The sequence below is a fragment of the Brachyhypopomus gauderio genome, unplaced genomic scaffold (genome assembly GCF_052324685.1).
Source record: "Brachyhypopomus gauderio isolate BG-103 unplaced genomic scaffold, BGAUD_0.2 sc105, whole genome shotgun sequence".
Classification (NCBI taxonomy): Eukaryota; Metazoa; Chordata; class Actinopteri; order Gymnotiformes; family Hypopomidae; genus Brachyhypopomus; species Brachyhypopomus gauderio.
In genome coordinates this window covers 34,199-51,439 of record NW_027506926.1, presented here as the reverse complement: position 1 = coordinate 51,439, position 17,241 = coordinate 34,199, and the positions used below count along the sequence as shown (strand labels likewise).

The 17,241-nt window shown below is 40.2% G+C and overlaps 1 protein-coding gene and 2 long non-coding RNA genes across 7 annotated transcripts; 2 read left to right on the top strand and 1 right to left on the bottom strand.

Annotated features, from left to right (window-relative positions):
* Positions 1–1,545: 1,545 nt before the first annotated feature.
* LOC143497312 (uncharacterized) lies at positions 1,546–2,754 on the bottom strand. Its single transcript, XR_013125821.1, has 3 exons — positions 1,959–2,754; positions 1,803–1,856; positions 1,546–1,714 (listed from the first exon to the last, which is right to left on the bottom strand). It is a non-coding gene; the product is annotated as an uncharacterized LOC143497312 (long non-coding RNA).
* A 778-nt stretch (positions 2,755–3,532) lies between these two features.
* Positions 3,533–10,006, top strand: LOC143497289 (uncharacterized). Its single transcript, XM_076993180.1, has 4 exons — positions 3,533–3,628; positions 4,857–4,916; positions 6,017–8,116; positions 8,716–10,006. The coding sequence occupies exons 3-4, from the start codon at positions 6,094–6,096 to the stop codon at positions 8,724–8,726; spliced, it is 2,034 nt and encodes a 677-aa protein (XP_076849295.1). The 5' UTR covers positions 3,533–3,628; positions 4,857–4,916; positions 6,017–6,093; the 3' UTR covers positions 8,727–10,006.
* Positions 10,007–11,328: 1,322 nt separating this feature from the next.
* Positions 11,329–16,778, top strand: LOC143497307 (uncharacterized). 5 transcript variants are annotated; one of them, XR_013125810.1, is made up of 4 exons: positions 11,329–11,368; positions 11,568–11,681; positions 11,895–11,987; positions 13,414–16,778. It is a non-coding gene; the product is annotated as an uncharacterized LOC143497307 (long non-coding RNA). The 5 variants fall into 5 exon arrangements; XR_013125813.1 differs by having other exon boundaries at positions 11,332–11,681; positions 13,414–14,621; positions 14,807–16,778; XR_013125812.1 differs by having other exon boundaries at positions 11,332–11,681; positions 13,414–14,621; positions 14,804–16,778.
* The last annotated feature ends 463 nt before the right edge of the window (positions 16,779–17,241 follow it).

Genomic DNA, 17,241 nt, shown 5'->3' with positions numbered 1-17,241 from the left:
ATTTACTTGTTGGTACTTTTCTCTATGGACGATAGCTAAAAGCGCCCATTATTAACAGCCACAGTGACCTCTGGTGGATTTTTTTTAGTATAACATATGTCTACCGATTGGTAGAGATGGCACAATCAGGTTGAGCTAAATTCAACACGAACTCTAAAAAGAAACAGTGACTCAAAATGTAGTCTACCAAACGGTTGAGCAGGACGTTAATGCAACCATGACTACTATTACCAGGTAATGGGGCAGATGGGCATCACTGGAATGAAGTGGTGTGATCTTTTTGTTCACTGTACCAAAGACAATCACCTGGAGCAGATCCACTTTGATGGCAAGATAACAGAGTCTATGAAAACTAAACTGGATATGTTCTTCTTTGAATATTTTCTGCCTGGCCTGTGCAGATAAGGAGACTATAAAGGAAGGAAGCACACATAAATTTGGCATTGTTCCTTAAGAAAACTACTGTTAATAGGTAAATGTTTCTGTAATATGACAGTTTTAAGAATTGATTTTAAAAAGTGAGAGAATGTCATGACCATAAAAATGTCAGAACCATAAAAAAAACTAAGAATGATTTTTAGAAAATTAGTACATTGTTTTTATTGGTTCACAATGAGCAAAAATGTGTTACATTAATTTCATTATTAACAAAAAAATGCACATCAATAAAAGTTGAGCTGAATAAATGTTTGAAGGTTTGTTACTCAGTGGAAGAATAATTTTCCAGCAATTCAAAGTCCAGTATGGCCAATAAAAATAATACTGAATTTGTAAAATATACTTCATGGTTGTACTATGCATGTTAACATTTAATAATACACTTTGAATATGTTACCTCATAATTAAAAAAGAGGTCCCTGAAAATGGGTAAGTAGAGCACAAACACAGCTGGTTAACTGAACCACACAGGGAAAGGGGCAGAACTCCGAGCAATTTCTTGCGTGTATGTAATTTCTTTCTTTACTAAATTGCCACATGGCCCCAAGAATGTAAGAATTACAAGTTTCACACGAATGTTACTGAGGAGGTATTTGATAAGAAACCCTTTATCTGCAATTACTTCATCTCCTGGTTCAATTAGGCTCAGAATGCCAGACTCTGTGGTAATTTCTTTATCTGAGATGAAGCCTGTGTACAGCTTGCTGACTAGACTAATTGACCCTAAAGGATTAATACCAATCAGTGACTTTAGTGTGGTGGAACCTTTATAATGGGAGTATGTGACAGTGTTGAGAACCTTTGAGCTTGCAGTTTGGATGTAGATCTCTGTACAGTCTAGTATCACTCATGCTTTGGGGAATGTCTGTTTAAAGGAGGGTGGGATCAGTTCATCTACAGACTCTCTACTTGGCCATATTGGTAACGTACCAAGCATAGAGTACAGGTAATTGCACCATGTTATACAAACCCTGCTGACTGTTGCTTGCAATACATTAAAGTGCTTTGATAATAGTGTTATGGATTACCAGACTTTACTTCATGCACTGCATCAACTCGTTATGGGCTTAGACCATTATTTTGTTTACATAATAAAGATAAAATGTTTCAAATATTCCAATAACCTTTCAAATCAAATATTGTAATGAGTAATACATTCATTGACAAATTAATTCATCATTTGCAGCTCTGTACGTCTCTGGTAACTCACATTTCTTTCTCATGCAGATTTGTAATGTGCAATTCTTCCTTTTCCTCATAAAAGTCACAAGTTGAACTAAAATATTGACAAACATAAATAAATTATGAATAAAGTGATCGCAGTAGCTCCCATCTGTGTAAGTCTTAAAACTGCATGTACTTACATTGGTTCCCCTTCTGATGATGTTGCTCTTATCCTAGTGATACAAACAGGGTCCCTGCACACACATTAGAATTGGGAATTAAGGCCAGTCATTTTTATTTTTTATATTCTTCAAGCTGGAACACAAATGATTTAACTAATTTTGGGTGACCTTTACCTCTGGATGCGTTCTATTGTCCTTCTGGTTGACACCATGTAAACAAGGTAGGCACACTGCCGGTTTTCAGTTTGTTTAATCCAGTAAGCGATCTTACTATGCAGTAGCAGTTTGGAGCACACTTTTCTGTAATCTGTAATCTGAAATGAGATACATGGTAACATGAACAAACAGCAAGCATATATCGATCTTCCAATTTGTTATGGTTGAAAACCCGCAGTCTGTATGCCACGGCTAGCCAAGTTATCCATTCTAGGTTAGATTGCTGTCCTACGTACAAACTAGTTATTAACCTTCTTAAACAGATTTTTTTGAAGATTATTATCTGTATCATTATCTGCCATTACCCGTATCATTGTCTGGAGATTATTATCAGGGTAAGCTCGTGCTAACTTAGACACTATTTAATGTTTTTTTTAATTATTATTTTGCATTTGCTAGCTAGCTATGACCAACACAATGTCAATACAGTGTCAACACAGTTTGTGTAGTGTGTGGATATACTCCTTGAGGTATCATCTTCCCATCACTAAATTACAGCCTGCCACACAACAATGACCAACACAGCGTCAATACAGTGTCAACACAGTTTGTGTAGTGTGTGGATATACTCCTTGAGGTATCATCTTCCCATCACTAAATTACAGCTGCCACACAACAATGACCAACACAGTGTCAATACAGTGTCAACACAGTTTGTGTAGTGTGTGGATACACTCCTTGAGGTATCATCTTCCCATCACTAAATTACAGCTGCCACACAACAATATGCCACAGCAGCACTGAACTAGCTGCACCGCTCCTGCAGCTCCGCACGACACTTCCGGGATTCTTCCCACCACAGCCTCGTTTTCGTGCAGGAATTTATCAAAATGGCAACCAGCATGAAATAAACGAATTAAAATAAATCACTGAATTTAACTCACACAGTCTCAATCAGTCACTCTAACATATTTATAGTATATATTTTTTTTTCTCTCCCACAACGTTATTATTTTACAGCTTCAAAAAAAGGTATTATGCAAAGTAGGCGATGACGCCATTTTGTGACTTTTAGGATAGCCAATAGCGTCTTTCCTTACTGAGGAGTTGGCAACTTTTACGTTTTCTTGTAAACTTAAAAAACGTGTATTATGTTATTTAAATAACATTTAAAGAACATTTTGATCTCTAAACGGTAGCAGTCTTAAGGGTGAATTTATTGGATTTATATTTCCTGGTCGGAAAACGTAAGCGACACGTAGGAGGAGTTGGATTAGATGCAGCTCCGCCCCCTGGACCGACCAAAAGAAACTATGGACGGTGGGAGGAGTTGGATCTAGATCTAGCTCCACCCCCTGGACTTTTGCTTCTGCAGATACGGAAACTTGTTGGCAACGCTGCTCTTACAGACAGAGAAGAGACTTTGATGAATCCACGTACGCAGCAGCAGTCGGTGTGTGCGGGAGAGTTAAAAAGATTGAGTATTAATCTTTTTACACGAGTATTGCTCCAAATCAATAGCAGCGTTGGTATCGATATTTGGATCGATCCGCCCACCTCTACCTACCATCACCATCGGACATTACAGACCACAGGTTTCCTTATTCTCAATATCAGCATCGGGCGTTTAGTGGAGTTGCGCCTATTGTCGTGTTGGTGTTTGGAAGTGTTGGACTACTGGTTGACCTGTAAGTATTTAACTTAGTAATACGTACCACTAACACCTTTTAACCACATCTTAACCACACTATTTTGTTCGTTCCGTTACCTCACGGTTGAATCTCGTGTCTTGACTAAGTTGGTGGAAAATTCAGTGTGTTAAAGTGTTTTTATAATGGATGTTGTAGCGCTAACTAACCCAGCCAGATAACGTAGCTACTTATTTGATACTATACGAATATAATTATATTTGGATCTTTTGTTTAGTAGTCCAGTGGTTCCTGTTACAAAGATAAAAGCTTATCTAGTTATATTATGCGGTTTTATTACTGTAGATTTAATATTTGATTTAGTTTGGTTATTCATTGGAGTGTTTTTACGTTTAGGTGAAATCATACAGATATATACTGGTGTACTTTTCCTAAGCACAATAACAACATTTGGGAGAAGCTTTGACGCCCCCTCAGGAACTCCTTTAGAAAATGTTTACTGTGTATTGTCTCCCCACCCCCGCATTGAAATGTAATTTACGCACTTGGTTTCTAATTATTTTCCCATTGTTAATCGGTTTCTCTTTTTGTAAATATCCACCACACGATATAAAATGATCTTTAAAGGAATCTAGTCTTGTAAATAGTCACCCTGCAAGATCCTTTGTCTTTTTCAAATTAGTATCTATATTTCAGAGCAAATAAAATAAATGATGGGAATAACATGTATTATTTTAAGCTTGCATGTTAATGTTGTCACCCTGAGTGCATGTAGTCTTGGTAAAGGTCGTAGTGATCTGTGGGATCAGCATTTGAGTTTTCAACCCATCTGTCATTTTCTCCAGTTGTTTGTACATTGTTATTTATCAGTGACAGACAATATGAGATCAAATGTACATTTTACTAAAACGTTATGTTGGTGTTTATAGGAAGTTATGCTGTAGTGCAGGCATGTCCAAAGTTCGGACCAGGTGACAATATGCAGCCTGCCAGCACAGTATAAAATGCCCTTTTACAAAAAAGCTATTTTATATTTCACTAGAAGATGGCAGTAGATCTCGCCTATACTGTAGATCTCAAACACCTTTTACAGATACACTGTAAAAATGACATGGCATTTAATATGAAATGGCACAGAGATCTATGTTGAGAAACAGTTTGAATAAAGTAGATGTGTTAGATCTACACCACGTGTGCATGTACATGTTTTCTATTTTAATAAATGTGAAGTGTGGAATTTTAATTATTTCATTCCAATCATTTTCAGTCCAACAAAAATGTTGAAGAAGTTGTCTTAACAGTGAGAGATTTGAGATCTTCTGAAGAGGTGAGTTATATTTTAAACCTGTGACTGATACATTTCTCAGTATAATCCAGATAATTAAGCAACAGTTTAAAGCACACACACAGCCTACAGGTAGCCTCATCTCATTACACACACAGGCTGGGTTATACATCCTTTAACACAGTATTAACACAGTATCTCCCAATCTCATTATACACACAGGCTGGGTTATACATCCTTTAACACAGTATTAACACAGTATCTCTCAATCTCATTATACACACACAGGCTGGGTTATACATCCTTTTACACAGTATTAACACCGTATCTCCCAATCTCATTATACGCACAAAGACTGGGTTATAGACCCTTCTGAACAGGACAGTAACTCTGCTATGGGGTTATAATGCTGCCCAATCATTGTAAACAAACAGAACATATTCCACAAATATACTATTTGCAAGCAAACAACGTGATTTTCAAATGAAAACAGTGACTTACAAATACAAAATGTGATAGTTGTAAATTCATATGTGACGTTCAAACAAATGCACAGCAACTTTCTAATACATCACACTACACGTACAAATACGTACGTACAAAATATGTCCTTTGTAGATCATGTGACTTTTTACACACTTTTAACAGGAGTGCTTTCTAAAGAGGCCATCATCATTTTTACCTTCAATCTACCTGGAAACATGGCACAATGAGTAATCGTGTGCACAGGTGAATTTTCTGTGATATGTTGGTGCTGCCCATAGATTAATTCTCTGATGCACAATAATTTAAAAGATCAAATCACACTGCTGGAACTCATAAGGAGCTTCAACAGACCAAAGCAGCTCTGCAGCACCATGAGAGAGAAAGGAAAGAAAAGAACAACTTTGAAAATAAAGTTGATGAGCCATACAAAATAAAAGTACCTATAGACTGGCACATAGAGTGGCACTGAACCAAACAGAGAGAGACACGTATCACAACATAGACAAATGTTTTCATTTTAAGTAAGGAAGCCTAGCACTGTCTCCTGATGGTATTTAGCATGAATGTCTTTAGCATTATGCAGAGCCCAAATGGTTCTTTGTCATGATTGTTTCATCTTCATCTCACAATGAATTTGCAATGTCTTTTTCCTATAGGAATCAATGCTGTAAACGTTACCTACATAAACACATTTATCTGTGAGGAGTATGTCAGACTGTTGAAATCGGTAAACATGGAAAAGGAGAAAAGCTACAACTGCTTAGATTGTGGAAAGAGTTTTACTAAACACAGTCATCTCCAGCAACACCAGCACATTCACACAGGAGAGAAGCCATATCACTGCTCAGAGTGTGGGAAGAGTTTTACTAAACAGAGTCATCACAACGAACACCAGCGCATTCACACAGGAGAGAAACCATATCACTGCTCAGAGTGTGGGAAGAGTTTTACTACACAGGGAAATCTCCAGCAACACCAGCGCATTCACACAGGAGAGAAGCCATATCACTGCTCAGAGTGTGGGAAGAGTTTTACTCAACAGAATAATCTCAAAACACACCAGCGCTTTCACGCCGGAGAGAAGCCATATTACTGCTCAGAGTGTGGGAAGAGTTTTAATCGACAGAGTCCTCTCAATGAACACCAGTGCATTCACACAGGAGAGAAGCCATATCACTGCTCAGAGTGTGGGAAGAGTTTTACTACACAGAGTTCTCTCAACAAACACCAGCGCCTTCACACAGGAGAGAAGCCATATCACTGCTCAGAGTGTGGGAAGAGTTTTACTCAACAGAATAATCTCAAAACACACCAGCGCTTTCACGCCGGAGAGAAGCCATATTACTGCTCAGAGTGTGGGAAGAGTTTTAATCGACAGAGTCCTCTCAATGAACACCAGTGCATTCACACAGGAGAGAAGCCATATCACTGCTCAGAGTGTGGGAAGAGTTTTACTACACAGAGTTCTCTCAACAAACACCAGCGCCTTCACACAGGAGAGAAGCCATATCACTGCTCAGAGTGTGGGAAGAGTTTTACTACACAGGGAAATCTCCAGCAACACCAGCGCATTCACACAGGAGAGAAGCCATATCACTGCTCAGAGTGTGGGAAGAGTTTTACTCAACAGAATAATCTCAAAACACACCAGCGCTTTCACGCCGGAGAGAAGCCATATTACTGCTCAGAGTGTGGGAAGAGTTTTAATCGACAGAGTCCTCTCAATGAACACCAGTGCATTCACACAGGAGAGAAGCCATATCACTGCTCAGAGTGTGGGAAGAGTTTTACTACACAGAGTTCTCTCAACAAACACCAGCGCCTTCACACAGGAGAGAAGCCATATCACTGCTCAGAGTGTGGGAAGAGTTTTACTACACAGAGTAGTCTTCAACTGCACCAGCACATTCACACAGGAGAGAAGCCATATCACTGCTCAGAGTGTGGGAAGAGTTATACTCAACAGAGTCATCTCAACGAACACCAGCGCATTCACACAGGAGAGAAGCCATATCACTGCTCTGAGTGTGGGAAGAGTTTTACTCAACAGAGTAGTCTCAAAAAACACCAGCGCATTCACACAGGAGAGAAGCCACATCACTGCTCAGCGTGTGGGAAGAGTTTTACTACACTGAGTAATCTTCAACGGCACCAGCGCATTCACACAGGAGAGAAGCCATATCACTGCTCAGAGTGTGGGAAGAGTTTTACTCAACAGAGTCATCTCAACGAACACCAGCGCATTCACACAGGAGAGAAGCCATATCACTGCTCAGAGTGTGGGAAGAGTTTTATAACACAGGGAAGTCTTCAACTGCACAAGCGCATTCACACAGGAGAGAAGCCATATCACTGCTCAGAGTGTGGGAAGAGTTTTACTCAACAGAGTCATCTCAATGAACACCAGCGCATTCACACAGGAGAGAAGCCATATCACTGCTCAGAGTGTGGGAAGAGTTTTACTACACAGAGAAGTCTTCAACTGCACCAGCACATTCACACAGGAGAGAAGCCATATCACTGCTCAGAGTGTGGGAAGAGTTTTACTACACAGAGTAATTTCAAAAAACACCAGCGCATTCACACCGGAGAGAAGCCATATCACTGCTCAGAGTGTGGGAAGAGTTTTACTACACATAGAAGTCTTCAACTGCACCAGCACATTCACACAGGAGAGAAGCCATATCACTGCTCAGAGTGTAGGAAGAGTTTTACTCAGCGGAGTCATCTCCAGCAACATCAACACATTCACACAGGTAAACAGTAGTGGGAGACTCTGAGCAGACGTTTGAACGTTTCCTCATCAGTCATGAATTATTTTAAGTTTTCTTATGTTTTCACTCTCCATGGCTAGGAGGCTAACTGGCATCAGTGTCCCTGCTTGGTTATGAATGTGATTAGTTTGTTAGTGTAAATGTGGATTGGCACATAAGAGATAGTAGTTGGTAATTGAACATGAGAAACGTTACCGGATAACAACACAGAGGTGAATATATGAAAGACCACATATACAAATATGCTCCGTACCCCCCAAAAATGTTTTGGTACCTCTGGGGATTCTAGGGGTGCCACCAGGGGTACATGAGCCGTAACAGGTCCTATTTACCACTGTATTGATGTAGAGTCTTGTTAGCAGGTCGGGGCTGCATTGTACAGCCACAGACACTCGTCTGCTGGCCTTTGATGTACACTGTACTGCTACAGATTTGGAGCAGCGAACTGTAGGCTCGTACTGAACAGCCATTTTAACGTCCTGCTGCTCTGTCCTTGTAGCAGGTCTCTTAGTAGTTGGGGCTGTGGTAACCTTCTAGGGTACTGGTGCCTGTGCTGAGACTTCCTCTCTTGTGTGCTCTAGGTGGAAAATGAACAACCTCGGGAGCAGAGAATACACCAAATTCAAAATCAACAGTGGATCCACTCTTGCCAAATCGTGCTCTAAGAAGTTTAAAAACCCATCGAGGGTGTTCATTTCCTCTCTCGGCTGAGACAAGGACAAATAAAAAAAAAATTGTCTGCTCTGGAGAATGAACCCCTCCAAATTATCCTCCTCATTGAACTCGTGGGAGGGACAATTCGAGGAGGGTATCTCAAACGGTTCACCATCCTTAACCTGTTTAATCAAGTCCTCAGACAAGATACACATTGGAAGATAACCGTAATCCTCCTCCTGATAATGTCTCACCTCGTAAGACTCCCTCCCTGTCCTTTAATGGTGGATTATTCTGTGACGTGGCAGGTGTTGTGCAATCAGGAAGCGCACACAATCTCTGAGGGGATTGGATTTTAAACAAACGGGTTTTACTTTGAACATACGGGGTTGCACACAAATTGACAGTAGACACACGAACAACACGAGCACAATGTGGCATGATGACACTAACGGAACTAACTGGCTAACACACATATGACCAACTAATCATTAGACATAAAGACAACAGACTCGACCAGCAACCTGACATATAACAGAACACTAAAACTTAACAAACTACACACACAGACATCTACAGACACGAGAAGCCATGAACAAAACAGAAATATAGAAAGATTAATCAAATCTGACATCCAAGACACAACAGACTGCACAAGACCACAAACGGTCACCATAATTTTTACTTTCACAATAAGTTTCACTATAATATGCACCATCACCTTACAATAACCCACAAAGACTGAACACCAACGATTAAATACCAGAACTAAATTACAAATGAGACACAGCTGAAGGGGAAGTAACATGGGGCGTGACTGAACAGACTAAAAAGTGATACATGATTGACAGGGAGGCGGGGCTAGACATGACACCCTCCTTAAAATCTCTGCATCACCTCTATTCCGTGACCTACAGAAAGCATGGACTACACTTGCTTACAAAGTGTTATTGTGTGTTTTGGATTCCTGTAAATATATTAGTCCGGAAATTTCAATGTGTTTCAATAATTTAATTAGTTTTTAATATGTGACTAAAGCTGATGTGAAATGTGCATACCTCAGGGGTCACCAAATGGCGGTCCGGATCCAATCACATTCCCGATTAACTGGATACGGACCCAAATTCCAAAAATATTTTTTTATTTTTACGGGAGACTAAATTTTAAACCGGAGCATTTATTTCAGGGCTACTGGAAAAACATTCCGTGACGAGTGTTACGTTCGCCCCCCCCCCCCCCCCCCTCCCCGCTCAACAACTTACGTTCGACACCGCCGACCCGGACCAAAATTGGACCGCGGAAAGATATAATTGATTACCCCTGGCATACATGTTTTAACTGGGATTCCATGGAAATCATGGTGGTGTTTTTGACTCTTCTGAAAGTCTGTAAATGCTCTATTGACAGATTAAAAGCAATACTACACAAACTGACCTTTTAGTGTTTTTTGTCTTTAGTTTGTTACACTCACAGAAATGATTCATGGCAGAAATGATTCATTTTATGCATTTACATCTATTTGATTTTATTTAAAAACTCATATATTTTATATTTATGCCTTAACATTAATTATTACATAATCTAATCAATTCTAAAATGTCTTGAATGTAATTAGTTAATTTATACCTACACAGTTGAAATAATTACAGTTGTAAATCAAACAAGATTCTGTTATATAAAATGTATGTGACTGGTTTTCATTGAAGTTATGAGAAATGAAATGCGCTGCTCTCCCGCGGGTCTCCAGCAGGCAGGTTCATGTGGGTAGCAGTCGTCCATGCCACGGTAAGCAATCCGAGACATCCTGTTTTATTACTTTCAAATGTGTCCTAATCGTGCAGTTTATATCGCATCACATCAATGTAAATGTATTTGTATAGTTCTTGATTATTTTAAGTAGTTTTATGTCGATCGTGTTGCTGGACAAGACAATACCAACACATGCTAACATCACAGCGAACAGGCTTGCTTTTTCATGACATCTTAGCTAGTTCGGTAATACAGTTTGATACTGGATTAAACTAACCTATTGCGGTTGGTTTTCATGCAGGTTAAAATTACTAGTTATATCAGTTGCAAAGCAAGCCGGAAAGCATTCTCTTTGTCCACAACATTTAGTATACTCATTTTGTAATAAACTAGGCGCTGTCTGCTTATTTAAAGGTGAACTTGAGAACTCGTGCCATGGAGGTGTTTTGGTAGGTGCAAACTCATTACATTTTGACAAAATTCTGTGCTGTGAATGCACAATATGGCATTTCTGTGATTCGTGCAAATCTGCAATATAAAAGTGTCTTTTTTTTTAGGGGGAGGGGTGTCAATGTGCTTCACAAGCTTAGTCGTGAGTACAAATAACTTTGTTGGAGTGTTTTACAGATGGGGTGGTCCACTAGGGAAATGTCAGTGACTTTGTTAGCCTCAGCACCTGTGTTTTATTGAGTCTCTGACACTAACAAGCATGAATCATGTGTTTGTTTGTTTTCCCAGAATGAAGAGATCAATGTGAGGCGTGATTGTGTGCTGAGCTGTCTGAGCATCTACCTCAATGAAGACCTGGGCACACTGGTTAAAGAATACGGGGTATGTCAGCCTACTGTCTTTTGTGCCAGATGGAATTTCCATCCAGATGTGCCGGGTAACGTGCCGTTCATGAGAATGGGATAGACATGAGAACACATTGACCTTGACCACCAGTAGTTTATCATTAAGTCCAATGGCTTGTTTGTTTAGAATGAGAAATTCCCAAAAGTAAAGTGGTGGTAGTGCTGTCGCTTTGTAGGAAGTAAATCCACTTGGTCCAGAGGAACCTGAGGATAAAGTGGGCCAGGTTGGGGCACCCAAACCTAAACGCCTTTACTATGCAAAGGATGACAATTCTCACCAAAACAACAAGGTGAGGACACAGACACTTCATATTTCTTATGACCCAGCAGCATGATTTGGAAGTGTTAAGTAAGAAATGCCTTTCAAATAATGTCAAGTCATTTTGATTCTTGGTTCTGATCAGCTGGATTCTAATATTTGTGTGTGTGTGTGTGTGTGTGTGTGTGTGTGTGTGTGTGTGTGTGTGTGTGTGTGTGTGTGTGTGTGGTGGGGGGATCATTAGGATGCATGTTGTGGACTATCTGCTTATGAACTCCAGCGCCTTGAGAACATCACACAGAAGGAAGCCTTCTTGTCTTCTTTGAACATATGGCAAGTACGTGGACATGTTAACTGAAACTATAACCAATACACAGGGTTCGTACGGTCATGAAAAACCTGGAAAAGTTATGGAATTTGAAAATAGCAATTTCCAGGCCTGGATAAGTTTTGGAAAAACTAAAAATACTCAAATGTTTTTGGAAAAGTCATGGAAATTTGCTTGACACAATAAATATATGTTGATAACCGGAAGAAAAAATAAACATATATAATATAGCCATGTTTTTTCTTTGTGTGGACCACTAACGTAACTTCACAGGTTAGTTCGCTACGTTAGCGTTGGACTCCAAGCGGAGCTGTAGATTGTACTTTGATGACGTGTAAATCAGCGTAATGCTGGTAAATGCCGATTCAACTATGGCTGCTTCAGTTGGACAAATACAAGCTATGGCTTGAGAAAGACAAGGACACGGGGCATGCAAAATGTGCACTGTGTGGTTAACCAACTGGTTAACGTTGGGGTTAGAGACTGAAAAGTCCGACGCAAAGCAGTTTTCGTCGTTAAGCACGAACCTAGATTTAGACACGCCTTGATCGTAAACACACAATAGAAAAAAACTAACAATGTTCTCGTGCGTACAGCGTGAGAAAGAGCGACCGCGTTGCCGAGATGGGCTGCGGTGGAGGCTGTGCTGCTTCAGCTTATCGTACACAACACTACACAACACAACACTCCACTACACTCCACAGTGCTGCCACTGCACCTCCACGCACCGCGCAAAATTAAGAAAAGTCGGTCGTAACTCCGTCCGTCGTTAACCAGACCCGTCGGTAAGCGGGAACTCACCGGCTTTTAGCCCGGATACGGCTTATAGCTACAACATTTTCCATTAAAAAAACTTAGATGCGGCTTATATTGATATTGAAAATACGGTAAATGTTTATTTTTTCAATTATGTGTCTTTTCATTAATTGATGATATACTGTGGAATTTTAGCCTGGATTTTTTCTTATTTTTTGTGTCTACACATATGTTTAGAGAATGTACAGTCATTGAAATTTGTCTGAAAGTCATGGAAAAGTCATGGAAATTAGTTGTCAAAAAAGTGTATGAACCCTGAATACAAGCCTGATTAGCAGTTGTCCATTTCACACCGTCTCCCTCTCATACTTTGTCTTCATCTACTCTCCTCTCAGTCTCTTTTTCTCTCCATCCTGCTCTTTTCACTGTTGTCCCCTACTGTCTTCTCTGTATCTTTCTTTCTCTCATACTCACTCCTCTCCCACCAGTGTAACTTCACACAATTTTGCATGGGAATTTAAAAAGGTGACAAATTTGGTCTTAATGGGTTATTCTCAATTTATTTCAATTCTACAATGTAATTTACAAATGTGTCATTCCTGTCTTTCTTGTAGTATGTTTAGCATTGCTGTTCATGGAGAGAAACAATGGGATAATTAGTGTTTTTCTCTGTGAAAAGGCAGCTGAGGATCTGAGGCAGTCAGAAAAGCCAAAGCCAGATGTCAAGAGGTAAGTCATAAAGCAGTGTAGTTGGAAGCATGAATTATTTTTGCTCTTGGGGCTGAATATTGACTAGAAGGGGGTGTTTCCAACAGTCGAGGAGTAAAGGGAGAGACATGGGAAGGTTAGGGAAAGGTTGGTTCTTTCTCTTCTTTATCGTCCTCCCTCCAACCTTCCTCTCACTCCTACTGTCCTCTCTTAGGCCAATACAAGACAGCTCACTTCTTTACGGGTGCTGAAAAGTTGAATCATTTCAGCTTTTCAATGCTGCTCAGCACCTCCCTTGTTTATTACGTCACAAGGTAAAGTTTTGTGACCAATTTGCAAAAAACTGGGCAAAACACAATGTGAGTCAGCTTTAGACATAACAGGCATGATGCACACACACTACTACTCCCTGACTGGAAGACTGCATCTTTATTTCCTCTACCATACTACTGTTTTAGGTGATCAGGTGCCCAGGCTCAACTCAAACATGTGAGAACAACACTACTCCTTTATATGATAATTGTCAGATTATTTATTGTCACCTTGGCAGAAAAGTGCAAAATATTCAAGAGTAGTACTGCACACCTGATTAATCACTTAAACTTATAGTATACGCAGGAAATGAAGGTCTTCCTGTCAGGATGTAGTGGAGCCTGTGCATCAAGTCTATTATTCCAGTGATGAGAGTAAGAAGGAGAATAAACCTTACCCCTACAAGAGCTTAGGAGAGAGAAAAGGTGAGTAGAGAAGGAAGTGTCAGGAATAGCCGATGACATAATCAAGTTCACCTGTTTCACCACCACGCCCACATTCCATACATACTTAAGCACCAGAACTACACTTCCTGGTTGCGAAGTATTGCCTCCATGTTGTTGCATACCAAGCCTTTTCTCCGGTCTGTCTGCCTGTGTCCCGAACTCTGCTTGCCCCCTAGACCACGTCTCCCGCCTGACCCCTGGATACCTCCCGGACTCTGCTCTCGCCTCTCGACCTCGGACCGTCCTGACCACCGCTACTCCACTACAGCCCTACACCAGCATAACACCGCTGTGTGCTCTACGTGGCCTGCTGTACTGAATTATCTTAATAAAAAGCACTCACTTCCGCATCAGGATCTCTCCTCGCGTGTTCCATTCGTTACAGGAAGACTGTAGAAGAGAGGGAGAGGTGGTTGGAGAGGTTTGCCTCCTTTTCTTCAATCCGTTTTCCCTGCACCAATGAACAGTTTCTTATTTGGCTCTTACAGCAGCTACTAGCTACGTATTTACATCGCTGATCTGAATAAAATCAGTGGGAGGGTTCCTGGTTCTGTATTGTTAGATGTATTTTTAGTTGGTGTGTTGTTAACTGCATTTCTTTAGCAGGTCAAAGGCTTCATTAGGAAAAGAGCAGGCTCTGCAGTCTCCCCAGAAATCCCTCTGTCTTAAAGAAGCACAACGCCTTACCCCCAGTGGTGGATCAACCCTTAAACACATGAGAACAAGTCTACTGTAAAGAATATTTGTCAGAGTTTTTAATTGTTGTTGTCATCTTGATTGAAAAGTCCACAATTTGAGAGAAGACTGTATATAATCTCATGTTAACAAAAACACACAATGCATCCTTATGACTTTTTCTTTTTTTCCAGGCTTTTAGGAGGTGATCAAAGGTCTTAAGGTCATTGTTACCTTGAACATGCATCCATCTCATTCTCATGAACACATATATGCAGTGCTTTAAAGCAGTGGCGTGCACACATAGACATCAGGTGGTGCTAAAGCACCAGCAATTCTGCCCTTTATCAACGAAAGTGCCCTTTAGAAACTTCGGTTTTCATTTTACTGAGGTCGGTTTGAAATGATCTTTTGAAAACCTGAGCGATTAAAAACAATGCCCTGAAATGAGCCACCACCTCGCACACGCCCGACCTCTCTCTTCCTTTAACACCAGATGCGCTGCAGCAACAGTTCAGTTCAGCGAGTGGAAGGAAGCGTTTTCAGCACAGCACACACGGTCACAGATAGACTTCTTCTCCCGTCCCCACCAGCCAAGTCACATACACATCAAGTCAAATCTACCGTTTGCCCTCTAAGCCCAACGTGAAATCATTTTGTTGTGCAGTAAAATGTCTCATACAGCACCAAACTACTAAGCATTTTTAGCTGACTGGTCGTGAGGACGACCACATACAAATAATTAAGGTAGAGTTTGCAGATCTATGTGTTAAGCTGAACATTTTCTGTTGTATAGGTTTTGTTAGACAACATAAATTAACACATTCATTTGTGAAAGAAGAAACTGGAAGTTCCCCATTACCTGTGAAAAATGCCCATCTGCATTCATGTAATGACAACACTCAGTAGCCTATAACTCCTTCTTGTAATTAATTGTCCTTAATTGTAGGCCTATATTGATTTACTAATTGCAAAATATATGCAACAAGGCCTGCAGACAGTGGAGGGTAAACAGAAGTTAACTGAAGGACTTAAAAATTACTGTATATAGTTAATATTGGATATGAATTTTATCAGTTGGCTGCGTGACTTTTCTCCGTTGAAAACTCGCGTTTAGAGAATGTTACAAATAAAATGTCAAATTTCATTCAACATGTGCTTGTAATTTTTTTTATAATTAGGTGTACCACGTGCGCTAAACAGTGCCCTTCAACCCCCCCGAGTACTTGCCCCCCAAAATGTCTGTGCACACCACTGCTTTAAAGAAATATCTTCAAATTAACATTCAGTTGGCCTAAGGATGAGCTGCTTATATTGTGGTGGTCCAGGTTAGGGTCACACAGCTCATCATCCTGTTCTTTCTGTTCCAGGACATTGAATCCAGAGAGGCTGAGGCAGATGTTGCCGAGCAGAGGGTCATGGTCCTGATGGTAATGGACGCTTTGCTGATGTTGGTGTTGTGCTGGAAGGTGTGGAAGTTCTCCATAACCTGCAGAGTGTCAGCCATACATGTGTGATGCTTTATGGGCTCATCTACACACTCAACTTGAGTTATCCAAAAAGCATGCGTACATTCGAGGTGTACCAGAAAATCCTGATGGACCTGGACTCAACCAAGCTTTCACCAAAAGTACAGGCACTGAAAATCTAATTGCTCCAGTAATTTGACTGGCAGTAATGCACTTAAACAACCCCTACCTGATTTGTCTTTTTTCCTCAGTCAGAGAGGATCTTGTGTTTAAATGATCCCTTAGTTATTGAAGGGTATATCGGGGAAATACCTGTTTTGTTTTCTTTTAGTGTTGAAGCATTTAATGGGAGTGTTGTGAGAGTGTAGGTGGGTTCATGGATGGCCGGTTTCTGAAGTGTGTTAGCTGGCAGTGTTGTAGTGGCTCAGCTCAAACTGTATTTGTCATTGTTTCTCAATTCTGTATGATCTGGTTGTCTTTAAAAGATATTTAAGATGTTGTAATTTCATGTATTTAATGTTTAATGTGAAGTTCTAATGCTAATAAAGCTTTTGAATCAACAAGATGGTCTGATTGTTCTTATGCATCATTAAGATTGTACTAAATGGAAAGACAGAATGTGATGGGAGATCACAGAGATGAAAGAAAACAAAACTGAGTCTCAGACATGAAGAATTTAAGGCATTTTCCCCACTGTTTCCAAATGTTTATCTGAAGTGACAAACCCAGATGTGTATCATTACTATGTTGCTGAAACAGTGTGTTTACACCAGAGAGGCAGTGAAAGCTTACTGCAATTTAGATGCTTATAATTACTTTCTCAGTGGAAAAGTTGATGCAGAGGGCATTAGAATTGTATATGGTGAAGTTGGAGCAACCTGCCAAACACGTCACTAT

What these genes read in the sequence shown, in the direction of transcription:
- LOC143497289 (XM_076993180.1), top strand. Translation starts at nt 6,094, where the DNA reads ATGGAAAAGGAGAAAAGCTACAACTGCTTAGATTGTGGAAAGAGTTTT.